Source organism: Rattus norvegicus, chromosome 17 (genome assembly GCF_021556685.1).
Source record: "Rattus norvegicus strain SHRSP/BbbUtx chromosome 17, alternate assembly SHRSP_T2T, whole genome shotgun sequence".
NCBI lineage: Eukaryota > Metazoa > Chordata > Mammalia > Rodentia > Muridae > Rattus > Rattus norvegicus.
The window spans coordinates 39,983,223-39,999,429 of NC_141550.1; the positions used below are offsets into that span (position 1 = coordinate 39,983,223).

Below are 16,207 nucleotides of genomic sequence, written 5' to 3' on the forward strand. Positions count from 1 at the left end.
CTCCTCCTGCACCATGCCTGCCTGGATGCTGCCATGTTCCCGCCTTGATGACAATGGACTGAACCTCTGAACCTGTACGCCAGCCCCCATTAAATGTTGTCCTTTCTAAGACTTACATTGGTCATGGTGTCTGTTCACAGCAGTAAGACCCTAACTAAGACAAGCTGTGAATTTAAAACCATCCTAGTATACATATAAGTTTCAGACCACCTAGACTGCAAACTGAGATCCTGTTTCAAATGAATACAATGGTGGTGGTGATGGTGATGGTGATGGTGATGGTGGTGGTTGTAGTGATGATGCTGGTGGTGGTGATGGTGATGGTAGTGGTGGTAGTGATGATGCTGGTGGTGGTGATGGTGATGGTGGTGGTGGTAGTGATGATGCTGGTGGTGGTGATGGTGATGGTGGTGGTGGTGATGGTGATGGTGGTGGTGGTAGTGATGATGCTGGTGGTGGTGATGGTGATGGTGGTGGTGGTAGTGATGATGCTGGTGGTGGTGATGGTGATGGTGATGAGATGGCAGGGGCTGAAGAGATGGCTCAGCAGTAAAGGTGCTTCCTGTCCAATGACCCAGATTCAGTTCCCACTACAGCAACTCACAACCACCTTTTAACTCGGGCTCCAGAGAATTTGACACCTTCTTCTGGCCACCGCAAGGTACCTGCACATGCATGGCAAACACTCAAACAGACACATACTCCTACAAAAAACAACATAAATATGCTGAATAAATGAATGAATGAATGAATGAATGAATAAATAAATAAATAAATAAATAGCAGTGACTAGTGATTGCATCATCTGGTTTTAAACTTAGCTTTACTTTCTTCTGTTTGTTTTTGTTTGGGTTTTTTTTCCTTTGTTTTTGTTTTTTGGGGTTTTTTCATTGTTGGGTTTTTTGGGGTTTTTTTTGCATTTTTATGTCACTTTTCTTACTGCCAAACCACTGTGTTACAGTAATCAGAAGTACCAGGTATTCTTGTGTCATTTGTCTTCTTAATGGAAGACTGAGTTTAACTATGAGAGCATTGGAGAGACTGTGTAACAATTTAATAGACTGAAGCCCCATTAGAGAAGGAAAACAATCCACTAGAGGCCTGCAAGAGAGCCAGCCACATGTTTGTTCTCCTAATCAAGCAGAACACACCAGAGGAACTGGAGCCGCTGCACTGCCCTGTAGAGGTTCTATTGGAGCCAGCTGTGGGAAGGCTCTGACATTGATTAACTGGGTCTGCAACTCAGTGGGCCTCTGGCAGTTTAGACACCTGCTTCCCCCGAGGTTCGTAGTTCTCCTCCAGTAGAATGACCAAAGCGAGCTAATGTGTCCAAGGGGTGCTTAAATATATGCTCCGGGGTCATGGTGTTCAAATCGTGGCGATTTTGTGCTGAAGTATTTCTTAATCGTAGAGGGGGAAACAAAAGTATTGAAAAGATAGCAGTGAGAAGTGTCACAAACTGAATTTCAGTGAAACTCTTTGTAAAATGATACATTTATTTCCGTGGTTGTCTGTATACAAAATACACACCATTAGCATTGCAAAACCTCGGAACCTGTGGTTCTCTAAAAATATCTCGTACAATAAAGAAATAGCAATTTTAATAGATCTCGATTTTTATCAAATAAACATGCATATAAATTGTAAAAACAATACATAATGAGCTCAACATCTATGCTACATCCAAACAGAGGTACACTCTCATGAGTTGTGTCTTCATGAGTCTGCATCTCTGTCATGTTCATGGAAAAATCTACAGAAAGGTTTCCCACATGAAGTGACACAGTGACACATGGCACTGTGAGCAGGGATGATACTACATAAAACACCCACCTCCTCACAGGACAGGACAGGTGCACAAGCACTTTAGAAGTGAAAGCTACATCTCATAAATTGACCAAAATGCATATTTTCCTTACATAAAGACATTCTAAATGTAACAAATGCCACAGAAACTATGAGCTTAATTTAATCTTCACATAATGCCTAAAAGAATTACCCATTAGTCTGTGCATGTTAGCCATGGGAACTGTACGGAGAACACGAAAGCAACAGAGCTGCTGCAGTCCTCTGACGCTGACCCCAACCTCCCCCGTCTTTTTTGACAATACCTGAAGCAGTCGGTTAAGCCATCCATTTCAGCAGATGAAGCGGCATAGAATTCATTGGTCACATTTTCAGAGCAAAGTTGGCAGCTAATTGGCTCACATGGGCAGAGTTCCATTAGTCCCCTTGGGTTTTATAAGTGCTTTTATCATTATTATTTTTAATTTTCTCCTAATCACACATCTCTTTCAGATCTCTTTAAAAACAATACTTACTTTCTTGTTCAACATATGGAGAAATTGTTTCATTCCCCACCTGACTTTCAAACTTCATGGAACAAAATATACAGTCCAAAAGCCAGAGCTGTCTATAGACCAGGGTATGTGTCAAAAGCCAAAGCCTATGTTTGTGGTCATGCTAATCAGTGACAAAGAACGCTAAGTGTCTCTGGTTAGAAAAGCAGACTATTCTTCAGAAACTGGTTCCTGCCCGGGGTGACACTGTATTAGAGTCACTCTGTGTTCTACCTGGTTTCTGGATACAAGGAGGAGTCCCGGATTTTCTCCCTGCTCCCCCCACCAAATAGTCTACATGGTACTTAGGCTGCCGCAGAAACTGTAGTAGCCTGTTATCAGTTCAGGCAACAAGGTGCGCATCCCTCATTTTTAAAAATGTAACTAAAACTAACCTTGGCATCTCCTCCACTTTTTGTTTTAGATGGGCCTCTTAGAGCTAGCACTGGCCTGGACCTCACAGTGCAGCTGAGAATGACCTTCAACTTCTGACCCTCTGCCTCTACCTCTGGAGCACTGGGGTAATAGTCATATGCCACCATGCTTACTTTAAGTGACGCTGGTAACTGTCTTATTGGGGAAATATATCTCTTGTCCCAGTAAAGCAATACTGACGCTGATAACAGTAGTCTCTTGCTATTTGCTCTCACACTGTCAGCTCTGCTTCTCCCCACGTGGGAGCCTTTCTCTGTGCAGAGCAGTGAGGAGTGCTTCTTAATGCCTGAGAGTGTACGAGTGTACACGTGGAGGTATAGACATGTGTTTTGGGTATGTGTTTTCTTCTGATTGGAACCCGTTCTGATGTGGGGTTTTCTCCTCGGAGATTAATTTACTTTGCTTTTGCTACTTTGACAACAACAGTAGAAGGGTAGAGTTGATTCTTTACAAGACATGTTAGCATCATGGATATACCTTCTAGCAACATACTGAACATCCTTCCTATTTTTTTGTGGTGGCAAGTTTAGCTTTAGCTTGGGGTGGGTAGGTAGATGGGTTGCTTGGTTGGTCAAATGAGTGTTTTGGAGACAGGGGCCTCATGTTGCAAAGGTTAACTTCAAACATACCATGTAAACTAGGCTGACCTTTAATTCTTGATTCTACCACCAGCTTCCAAGTTGTGGGATTACAGATGGGAGTTGCTGTGCCTTACAGCAGCCATGGCTTTAAGCACATTATCTTCTCTAAACCAGGGAAGTTCAACCTCTGTGTATAAAGCAGATTGCCTAAAGAAAACAAAGCACTTATACTTATTATTTAGCGCTCTCTCTCTCTCTCTCTCTCTCTCTCTCTCTCTCTCTCTCTCTCTCTCTCTCTCCCCTTCCCTTCCCCTCGTTTGTGTGTGTGTGTGTGTGTGTGTGTGTGTGTGTGTGTGTCTGTCTGTCTGTCTGTCTGTCTGCCAGTCTGTCTGTCTGTCTTAGGGATGGCTTTGGTATGTACATGCCACAGTATAGGACATTAGGTTTGGTAGGGGCACTTCAGCTGCTAAGTCATCTTGCCATCCCTCTAGAGAAAAATCTGAAGTTTCTAGGGTTTGAGCCCTACTCTAGGACTACCCTAGAACTACTCTGGGACTACCCTAGAACTACACTGGAACTACACTGGGACTACACTGGGGCTACCCTAGGCCTACCCTGGGACTACCCTGGGACTTCCCTGGGACTACCCTGGGACTACCCTAGGAAAGATATCAGCATCAATTCACAACTGTATGCCCACAGAGATATATGACTGATGCTAAGCCACATGTATGATGTGGTGCATAAAGATAGAATAAGACTGGATACATGACCTTATCATGCTCTTCCTATGAGTCTGGCATTCTGACATTTAAAAATAGAGTGCAAGAAAAATGTCTTAAATAGCAAGTCTCCTCAAGACCCCAGGAAAACATAGAGAGTAGGGGGCTGCCCTGTGGTCATAGTAACAGAAAGTTGATGGACATGCAACAGTGGCTTCAACAGATGCCAAAACATGTAACGCATCCCTCTCATCTGAAGGTGACTTTAGTCAAAGTCACTTCTAGTCAAGTGCAAAACTATCAATGCTCCAATTCCATCAGCAGATGATCATAAGTGTCCTTAAAATTTAAAACTAAGAAATTGCAAAGAACTGACACTTCAAAGCAACACATTGCAGGTATATATCCAGGAGCCTTCGTATGAATGATACATGACCCTTCACCAAGACCTCATTCACATGTGCTTTATGTATAATTCCCAAATTTGTCAGTAAGTCTCACTTACATGTGGACCTGGCCTGTCATAGGTACCCAATTTCCACAGAGGAGACCACCACATTTAAGATATGAACTGAACTCCAACATCTATGAAGGTCACCTTCACAGTTATGCCTACAGTTTTAATCCCCAGTAAAGGATTACATATTTGTCTAGACAACATATGAAGATGATCTTGATTTAAGTCACATGTTTGGGCCCCATGCATGCACAGGAGAAGATGATGTCCCCATTTATTTCAACATTCTATGATTGTTACTATGCCTATAACCTTCTTGAAATGTTATGATCTCAAAGTTTATTTTTCATGTAAAGTATCAGTGTTGCGCCTCATTAAGACAGCTGGCAAGAGAGCCCCTGAAACCCAAGTGCCACAGTGAAATGAAGGGGAGAGGGGCAAAGAATGATGCTTCCTTAAGGAGACACACTCTTCACAGTGAGAAAGAGAATCAGTTTGAGACTTAGTTGAAAATTCTTATATTCCACTTTTGTAAGATATTTGAATCTAATCCCAGATGCTGGAATGTTACATCAGAAGGAGAGCATCTCTGTTTTGCTAACAGTGCAAGATGGCTGCTGGCAGTCCATGTGTGGTAAAAGTAAGTGTGTGCACAGAAAGTGCCGCCCAGACTGTGACCCAGTTAAAGTCCATCCTCCCAGATTCCCAGGCCCTGTGTCATGATCTCCTCAAACACCGTGATGTCATAAGCTCTGTTCATACTTTTATTCATGGAAGAATCAAAATAGCTTTGGGAAAAAAATACATCTATTTTCTACATTACTTTAGTATATATAACTCCCAACTATTTTGTTCCCAGATGGTTGGTTGTGAAATCTGGAGGGGAAAATAGACTTACAATAGTAATGAGTCTTACAAAGGCACTACAATCTAAAATCTTGCAGTTTTCACTTTCTATCTGAGTAAAAATATATTCCTTAAAGTGAGAAAAATATTATTTCTGTATTTAGAGGGAGAGACACAATAGTATGATCATAGTATGGTCATCAAACTAACATAATTATTTTTCCTTCATCTGTACCTCACAGGGTGGATGCACGTTAGTTATCTATCCACACACTGAAAGTGGAAGCTATGGAAATCTTTCAAATATATATCTATATACATATATATATATATATATATATATATAGAGAGAGAGAGAGAGAGAGAGAGAGAGAATCTGCTTGACAGGCTAAAAGTCTCTTGAAAGTCTAAAAGCTTAGGAGATACATGGGCAGGTGGAAGGACTGACAGACAGATGGATGGACAGACAAGCAGATGGATGAGTGGATGGACAGATGGACATAATGTCTCTAAGCAACCATGACAACCGTGGTATAAGACAAAGTAGCTAAGGAACTGGATGGTCATAAACTCTTCTACTTTTTGCTTCCCTTTCTGTTTCTTTGTGTTTAATAAAAGTTCATTTTTTAAATCAGGAAAAGAATTTAATCTTAACCACTATTGAGTTTTCCAACAGCATACAGAAGAAGGAAAGGCTTTATTCCCAGGACGGACACAGTGAAAACAGACCAGTGAAAACCCACAGGCTGTCTAGATCAGGCTTTCTGGTTCCTGCCTGAGAGTATGGCAGCCACATCCCACACACCTGTCGTGAATCACCAAGGTTCTCTAGAAGCATTTCCTCCGACCAGGTCACACTTTAGGCTGTGTTCTGACTTTACCCAGAGTGGACCTTGGCTGGAGGAAGGAAGGAATGTCATCAGCTTCAGAATGTTCAGATCTATTGCCATCTCCAAATTATCTCTGAAACTAAATTGCAATTTGTTCAACAACAGTTTATTGCTTTAAGAACATAATACATGCTTCCTATTACCAATCTTTTAAAAGTCTATATGTTTCTAGATAAATGCTTTAGAACAAGCTGACAGTATTCTTGCTTCCAAGTCTATAATAAGGTATCTAATGGGAGCTAGCCCATGTCTTCCCCCTTACAAACACAGGTAGCCAACTGCTGTCTTAAGGTACAAATCCCCTCTGTCTCTCTCTTATTTTGTTCTTCTAAAGGAATTTTTAAACACCTGTCATAAACATAAGTTATTGAGTTACAAATGACCTAATCTTTCCCTTCATGTAGCTTCTATTTTTAAAATGCAACAGGTAGGGTCTCCACCATATTGCCATATTCTACATAAAGAGATGCTGTGCTCATTATTCAAGTATCATAGCTTCGCATGCTCTCACATCCCAAGTATTCTCTGCTTTAAACCATCTATGCCACAGCAGAAGAGGCTTTGTTTGATTCATTCCCTTCGTTCTCTTGAGGGCTGGTGACTGTCACTTCTGGTCTTGGTGGTCTTTGAGCATCTAAACCAGCCTGGAAGAAAAACAGACCAAACAAAAGATAATTAAATAAAGTTTACACGAACGTCCCATTTAACCATATAAGTAAGTATTCAACTACAAACCATCCCTTGGCTTCCCTTGTTTCTAGCCAGTCATTTCCCCCAGATTGCTACTTTCAGCCCTTTATTTGGGCTGATGCCTCGTGTTACCATACTCCAGTATGTGGAGGCATATAACTGTAATCCCAGCACTTTGGAAGTAGAGACAGAAGGATCAAGAGTTCAAAGCCAGCCTCAACTGCCTAATAGGCTTAAGGCCAGCCTTCTTCGAAAAAACTAAAATAAATAAATAACTAGATGAAATGAAAGCACAGACTCATCTCTTACGCTGCAGGGTTACTTTTCTCAATCTTTCTCTATATCTCTTTCCATTTTACTGTTCAGATGTGTATTTGTGCTTTTCAGTTAAGTGTATCCAGAGGCGATGGAAGGAAGAACCTGTCAGCTTCACCTCCATGTCTCGCTAACCCAGTGTGCTACCAGCGACGCTCTGCTTTTGGTCTTACACCAGAACGCAGAGTCATGGTGAGGTATCAAGGACCAAAGAGCATCAGTGTCTGACAGGGAAGAGCAGGATATAAAACCAACACAGAGAGGCGGCTTTTCTCCAGGAACAACCATTGTCCCTTGCACATCCCCTGTTATCAATGGCACTTAACACATTTATAATTCATCCACCCATTAGGCTGCTGCTGAGATGTGAGATGAGAGCTGGTTAGTTTTCAAACTAGTTTATAAAATTCTGGATGCTTCACAGCCTTATGAGGGACCCCTCAGTCTTAGGAACAAGAGCAGATCCAGATCACTAAACCATGAGTTATGCTAAAAAAAGAGAAAAGAAATATATATGTGCATATGTATGTTTATATGTATATGTGTATGTATGCATAAATGTATGTATATATGCATGTGCATATGCAAGTATATATATGCATGTATGTATACATAGACATGCATGTGTGTTATATACATATGCAAGTATATATGTGTATATGTACATTTATGAGTACATGTATGTATATAAACATATGTATACAGGTATGTGTGCATATATGCATGTATGTATATATATGCAAAGGTATTACACATATCCATGAGAGTATATATGCCAATGAATATGTGTATATGTGTAGTTGAATGTATGCCTGTATATGCTTATGTGTGCATATATGTATGTGTATATGCATGTTTAGGTATGTACCTACATATGTGTGTATTTGTATGTTCCCAGGTCTGCATTTTATTTCACATTGCTTCCCTGTGAAGTGTCTCAAATGATGTCTTAAGTATAATGTACTCTCATAATGTCAATAGATGGCAGTTGCTATTGTGTATCTGTCTTCTATTTCCTGCTGTTTCCTATGCTGTCAGTTTGCTATCATGGATTTAGTGTCTGGGATTTTGCTATTTTTGTCACATTGCATAAGAACTGTCACATGTGACAAAATATTACACATAAACTGAATTTTTATTCATTTGTGAGTAAAGAGTGCTTTTACAAAGTCTATTATTAACCTCCAATTTTGCAGTGCGTATAAGTTTAGATGTTCCTACACTTGGTATACTTAAAGCGTGTGTGTGTGTGCATGAGGACAAAGATAACATATATAATCATTCCAAGAAGGGAAAGAATCGAAAAGATTCCACCATCTTGTGAGGAACCACTCCATCTTGGAGATCTGATTGGTCCTGAAAGTCTCTAATGAGCCGCTTATCTAAGCACCAAGAACTGGGTTCACTATAGTACATACTGCAGACACCCATGCTCCAGACTCTTACCAAGTTACACAACCCTGAACTTGAGTGATGCCCAATTCCTATCAAAAGCCCTCTTTTCTAATTAGTTTTTAAGTTAATTTATTTTAATTGAAAAAGTACATATGCTTATGACATAACATATAATGACCTAAAGCATATTGTGTACCTCGTGGAATGGTGAAATTTATCATCAACACCAACATTACCTTTTCAATCAGTAGAAATAGAATTACTCCTTTCAGACCTTCAAGTGTAAACACACATTCTTAGGAATAGCTACTAGGCTGGACAACACAGCTCCTAAACTTATTCCTCAGAATTGAAATTTTCTGTTCTTTGGCCAAGATCCCCCCAGACCCAACCCTTGGTCCCCTTAAGCATCCTTCTAGTGTCTGCTTCTGTCAAGTCAGGATACGTTTTGACACACAGGAGCTCATGCAGAATTTGTGTCAGGTTTGTCCCGCTTAACATAACGCCCTCTGAACTTCTATGTTGTTGCAAATTACAGGAAGATTGTACAAACCATGTATTTTGTGAAGTCTAACTAGGTCACACACTGAATTAAACTAAACCCCTGGCAGACTGCATACTAGGATCTTCCTGCAGAGCCCCACTGTAGCACTGCACTTTGCTTTCACGCCGAAAGCTTTCATCAACGGCTACAACAGGGAGCTTTGTGAAAGCTGCTATTGTCGCCATATACACAGCCAGGAGGGCTCTGCTGAGCTCCATGTGAGAAATTGTGTTGTGTATGTGGTACACAGCCTCTATGAAAACCTCACCATGAGTAAAGATGGGATGCAAGGGATGCCTAGTATTTTCCTCTGGGTGTTAAAGGTGCTTTGTCGGACTGTATAGTACAATGCAGAGAGCTTTGAACTGATGGCTAAAGCTTGGCCACAAGAGCACTTTGCACCACTCTGCTGTTACACTTCCTCTCTCTCGTGCTTTGCATGGAAACAAGCCAGTAATGGTTAGTTGGATGCTGGATGAATCTACTTAATGCAGGCTACACAACTAGACTTTAATTTCCATAAGGAGCAGAGAAGCCCCAGTTCTTTAAATTAGTTCAAGGTCTCACTAAACTCAAAGCCATTTTCTAGTTTGTTCTTCTCTTGTCTTAATCTGGTGGCAGATGAGTGGGAGAGTAAATGAATAGATTGATGGATGGATAGGATGGATGGATGGATAAATGGGTGAGTAGATAAGTAGGTGGGTACATGAACTGGTACATGGATGGATAGATAGAGGAGAGAAGGACAAACAAGTATGCATGACAGTGCTTATTAATCAATTGAAACAAGTAAAAATTAAAATTAATTAAATGAGGAGTTGGGGATTTAGCTCAGTGGTAGAGCGCTTGCCTAGCAAATCCAAGGCCCTGGGTTCAGTCCCCAGCTCTGAAAAAAAGGAAAAAGAAAAAAAAGAAAAAAATTAATTAAATGATGCTTAGCATTTCTTACTCTGCGATAAGGAGTTTTGCTGCAGATTCCAAGTGTTTGGCTAATTTCCTAAATATGTCTGGCTACTTTCCTAAGTACCTTCATGTGGGAGAGAGCATGTAACACTCATTTATGCACAAACAAGCTAAGAACAATAGAAATACCTCATCTTGTGCACTGTTGTCTCCTTCAGCCTTTCCTTTCTCATCCACTGTTGGCTGAAGCTCCTCGGTAACCTGGTCCAATTCCTCACCATTCTCTTCGTCAGTGCCACCATTTACCCGAGAGGGACTTGCCTTCTTCTCCCCTTGGTCTGGGATTCCCTCCTCCTCCTCAGGGGCATCGGCTACTTTACTCCCCGCTCTGTCTTCAGCCTCACCGTTCATTGCTGAAAAGTCATCCTTCTGGTTGGCATCTTTGCTTGTTTTCTCTCCATCTTCTTCCTCATCAACTATTTCTGCTGGCCTCTTGAGAAGCAAAAGAAACAATGGGTAAAAGGAGTGTAACAGGGCTCTTCCATCGAATACCATAGAACCGTGGCCGGTACATTACAGTCCAGTAAAGTCTCCTCACAACTGCCGAACAGTGTACAGGGTGTCCAGCATTTATGTCCACTGATCATCTGCCACAGACAGCCCTTACAACCTTCACGGGCTTGCTCCATCCTATAGAAAAGACCAGGGATCCTGGCATAGTCCTGATGGCTGAGCTACAGCCTGAGCTACGCTTTGGTTCCAGCTCATATGATGGCAGACAGGAAATCCAACAGCAGGGTCCTGGAACAATGGCTGCCTATATAATGACCCACAGGAACAAGTCAGGCTATGGCATCAGTCTGTGGGGACTGTCTATCCAGCACACAGAAGAGGGAATTGAACCAGGATGTAAACTGAGTTTTTCTAGTGTTGTTTAGTTTTCTATATAATGGCTCAGAGTTGAGAACTTATCCGTAGGTGAAAAATATTAAGTTCTCTAAACTTATATAAAGTTTATATATGGTTAATGGTGCCCAATTCCTGTCAAAGGTCTATTTTTCTACTTCTACTTTGCCTATATGATATTAAACGTGTAGTTAAAAATAAAGAAAGAATGTAGTGTTCCTCAGGGACTGGTAAAACCACAGCATGTATTTTCATACCCAGGTTCAAGTCAAACCCCAGCACTCAGCACTAGCTGAGTATTCTGACCAGGAAGGAAGTTCATAGGAGGCAAATACCAGGCAGAAACCAGAGCCGGGAAAGGTGTGGATCCAGTGACTGAGGATGAGCAACACTCAGTCTCCTTTAGAGACATAGCAGCTTCCATTGCCTCCCCACCTCATCTCACCTCTCTCAAAAGAGAGCAAATCCTGGTACCTTGAAGCCATAAAGAGCCATTGGGAAAGGAGAAGGCAACATTGTCACCAAAACAAAAAGTCAAATGTGGCAGCCCATGCCTATAATCCCAGCACTCAGGGAGTAGAGGCAGAAGGATCACTAAAAGTTTCCAGGAAGCCTGACTTACATAACAAGTTCTAGGCCATTGAGAGCTACATAGCAAGACCTAACTCAGAAAACATAAATTAAACTAATAATAATAATAATAGTAATAGTAGTAGTAGTAATAATAATAAAATAGAAGATGTAGCATGTGAAAATGACTGTTTCTATACATTAACAATGAATAAACTGAAGAGGAAATTACTAACACAATTCCATTACAAAAACATTAAAAAGAAAAAATAGTTACAAATTAAATGAATCAAAGAGATGGAAAACTTGTACATAATGAAAAACACCATGAAATTTAAAAAATGGGGATACTAAAGAATGCAAGTATGTTCCACACTCATGAGCTCAAGATAGCAATGCCCCCCAACACAATCTACTGAATCAGAGACCTCTCAATTGTACAAAAGCCATCACAGAGCACTTCCATGGAACCCCTCAGAAGTTCCCTTGGGTACACTTCTTGTCCTGATGATGTGAATGAGAAAAATACTGACACTCTCAGTGCTTATGACACCACACAGCAGTATACCAAGATGGGTGAGCGGTGAGCCCAGAAAATCTGGCTCAAAGTTCTGATGTCCCACTTTAAACAGAATCATAAAATAGGACTGTATCCCTCACTTTGATGCTACCAGGGGGACACTCATGTGCCCTTCTAGTGGCCAGGGCAAGTGACCTCTACACCATGCCTCACTGATTAAACTGTTTAAAGAATTAGTAACTTACTAAAGCTCAAAGCACACAATGCACCTCACACAATAATAGTAGGAGACTTCAACACCCCACTCTCATCAATGAACAGAAATTAAACAGAGACTTAGACAAACTAACAGAAGTTATGATGAAAATGCGGATGCTTCACTCCTTTAAAAGGGGAACAAAAATACCCTTAGGAGGGGATAGGAAGGCAAAGTTTAGAACAGAGACTGAAGGAACACCCATTCAGAGCCTGCCCCACATGTGGCCCATACATATACAGCCACCAAACTAGATAAGATGGATGAAGCAAAGAGGTGCAGGTTGACAGGAACTGGATGCATATCTCTCCTGAGAGACAGAGCCAGAATATGGCAAATATATAGGTGAATGCCAGCAACAAACCACTAAACTGAGAACTGGACCCCCATTTGAAAGGACTGAAAGAGCTGAAGAGGCTTGAGACCCCATATGAACAACAATGCCAACCAACCAGAGCTCCCAGGGACTAAGCCACTACCCAAAGACTATACACATGGACTAACCCTGGGCTCCAACCTCATAGGTAGCAATGAATAGCCTAGGAGGGGCACCAGTGGAAGGGGAAGCCCTTGGCCCTGACAAGGCTGGACCCCTAGTGAACGGGATTGTTGTGGGGGAGGGCGGTAATGGGAGGAGGATGGGGAGGGGAACACCCATATAGAAGGGGAGGGAGAGGGGTTAGGGGGATGTTGGCCTGGAAACCAGGGAAGGGAATAACATTTGAAATGCAAATAAAAAATACCCAATTTAATAGAGATGGAAAAAATAATTAGTAACCTGAAGCCATTCTCAGAGACTTCCAATAAGATCAAGGGGTGGGCATTACAAGGACTGCTGGGCAGAGTTGTTCAGAGTTCTGAATAGAAATCCAGAAACTCTACAGTGCTAATAGCTGAGAAGAGTTGGGTTCTTTCAAAATTTCTCAGACAATAAAATAATTGTACACCAGTAGCTTAAAAACTATTTCATGTGCACTGTTTGTGAGTTTGCTTCAGATGGGGCATATTTTAAGCCTAGGCTGACCTGTGCTGACAACACTTCACTATATCATCAACCCCACCATCCAGGGTCAAGGGCAGCCTTGACCCACTTCATCACCAGGGGCAACTTTCTACCTTGGGGCCTCAGTACAATCCTCCTTACATGGGGAGGGAAGTGACTAGATAACATATTCATTAAAAATAGAGGGAATGCTCATAATGTAATTGTTTTCACATGTAAATGCAGCTGTTGCTTCTCCAATTGCATACTAAAGTCTGTTGAGATGATTGCATGTGGGGGCAGGGAAGAGACCTGTTACCCTGATGTCTGGATTTGTAACTAATAATTAATTATAAAATAAGAGCATGATCCCTTTTTTAGATTGTTTTTCCTCCTCTTAGCCTGAACCTCTCTCTTTGACTATGTTTATTTTTCCCTCTTTACAGAGGGCGGGTGGGCTCCCCGATGTCTTAGCATCTAGTTCTAAGTATGCACTCTGACCCCTGTCGTCATGACCGGTGCTGCTGCCATCAGCGTTATGCTATTATCTCCTCCTTTCCATCAGAATCCTCAGCACAGCTACTTAGTGATCACTAAATAAAGATAGAGCTGCACAGCACGACTTAAAAAGATGCAAGGTTGTGATACGGAAATAGCAATTCCATCAATTTAAATGAGATGGGAACATTAGTTAAGAGGCTTATAATCCTTTAAAATACCCAGAGTCTGGAATAAAACTTACTATTACCATGACACTGCCATTCAGAGTGGAGGGGAGACAAAATGCTAAACAAAACCCACTGATCTGACAGATCTGTAATAAATAAGTAAAAAGCAATGTGCTTTTTTATACAAATCCCTTTAAAGCATATATTAAATTATTAAAGATGTTTCTAGTGTATACATCAATCCATTTCAGAAAGAACTCCCAGCTTTACACACACACACACACACACACACACACACACACACACACACACCCAAGAGCTAAAATCCAAACTGTGATAAGGTCCCGCAAAGAAAGATATCCTCCTCTACATGGCGGTAGTTGTCCAGGGCCTCCTTGTATAGCTGTTTCATTGCACAAAGGGTATTTAATCCCTGGTTCACCCTGAGAAACACATTCACCATATTCTCAGAAAGTTTCCAGTCCCCTCTGAAGGTGAAGATGGCTCAGGCCTCAGAGGATTGCAGCCAGACTGTGGGTCAAGTGGACCATGCCACCAGACAGAAGAACTGGGAAGATCGAAGTAGGCTCAAAACCCCAGGAAATCACATAATTGAGAATGGCAGGCATTGAAGCCAGCTCCAGGCCATGGTCTGCCGGTCCTGGAACATGTAACCATGCCACCCCACTAAGAGGACTGTAACAACCGGTCGTGGAGCATAAAAACCTAGAGTTCTCCATGCTGATGAGGTATCTAGATAGGCTCTGAGTACTTAACCAATGAGCTTCCCTTCCTGAGCATTCTTTCCCACAAAGGGTATTTAATCCCTGGTTCACCCTGAGAAAGACATATGCATTCACATCCGCCATGAATAAAGCAGTTTGAACAAACAAAGACCATCTCCTTCAACAAGAATCTGCTAAATCTGGAGAAGGCCTTCTCTCTTCCAGCCCCTCCATACTCTTGGCACTCAGAACTAAACCAGATTCTGCCCCATTCTAGACGCAGCCATCCTCTTCCTGCCCAGTGCACAGGCAAAGGGCAGACTTGAGGACCAACTTTCTAAACTCTTCGACATCCCCAGTGGCATCTGGGCATGCAGGAGATTGAGAACCACAATATCCATCCCAGATCTTACTGTTTCTCACCAGGAAGAACATGGGCTGGGACCCCTATCTCAGACTGCATTCTTCTTTCCTGGAGTGGCCTGCTGGAGGCACTTGACCATCCCAACAAGGCAGACATGCAGCCAATACTGGACCAAGTTCATACATTGAGGACCGAGAGAGTAAGCTGGCTGCAACATATGTTTGGGTGGCTTCCTCCACTTTTCTTGCCATTGAGAGTTGTCTGATAAAAATCTCTAGTATAGGGCTGGGGGTATAGCTCAGTTGGTAAAGCTCTTGCCTAGTGTGCTCAAAACCCTGGTTTCAAACAATAAAATTAGATGTAGTGGAGGGTGTGGTGACATATGCTTCTAATCCCAGCACTTAGGAGGTAGAGGCACAAGGATCAGAAGTTCAAGGTCATCCTCAACTACATAGTAAATTTGAGGTCAACTTGGAATATATGAAACTTCGTCTCAAAAAACAGAGAGGGATACAGAGCTTGCACTATTATATGAACAAAATCATTTCCTAAGGGTTCACATAGAACTGTACACTTTTTCTTTCACACAAAGACCAAGAGTGGCTTTTAGATCAAGATACTTGGGACAAGATGCTCAGTGGGTAGAAGTGATTGCTGCCAAGCCTGAGGACTTAAGTCTCCTGGAATCCATACGGTAGGACATAACTGACTCCCACGAGTGGTTTTCTGATCCCCACACATGTACTACAACACATACACACAAATAATTTTAAGATGTAATGAAAAATAGATTAAGTCAGTAAGTGGCTAAAATGAAAAGTGGTGTGTGACTTAAGGTCCACTGGGATGGTTAGGTATGAAAGACCCCCTCCCAGAAAGAGAATTGTACAAGCCCAAGGCCCTCAACTATAGAAATAAAAAGTAAGTTTTTAGATATGTGAGACAAGCTGACCCATCATTTAGACGAAACAGACCAGAAAAGAAAACAAAATACAGAAACCAGACTAAATTATGGACACTGCTCCATGGGCCACCTGGCAGAAAAAAGAAAAAGTCCCTGACCCCCCGGAAGCCCTGACCACCATGTACTTTTTGCTAA

The 16,207-nt window shown here is 41.8% G+C and overlaps 1 protein-coding gene across 3 annotated transcripts in view; it reads right to left on the reverse strand.

Moving 5' to 3' along the window:
• Nucleotides 1-1,476: 1,476 nt before the first annotated feature.
• Dcdc2a (doublecortin domain containing 2a) overlaps nucleotides 1,477-16,207 on the reverse strand; it is a 172,124-nt gene continuing 157,393 nt past the window's right edge. For all 3 annotated transcript variants that reach the window (XM_087590074.1, XM_087590073.1, NM_001106110.2), the window contains 2 exon segments: nucleotides 10,307-10,609; nucleotides 1,477-6,914 (listed from right to left, as the gene is read on the reverse strand). In XM_087590074.1, the coding sequence (XP_087446200.1) occupies nucleotides 6,810-6,914; nucleotides 10,307-10,609 (408 nt within the window). In that variant the 3' untranslated portion in view covers nucleotides 1,477-6,809.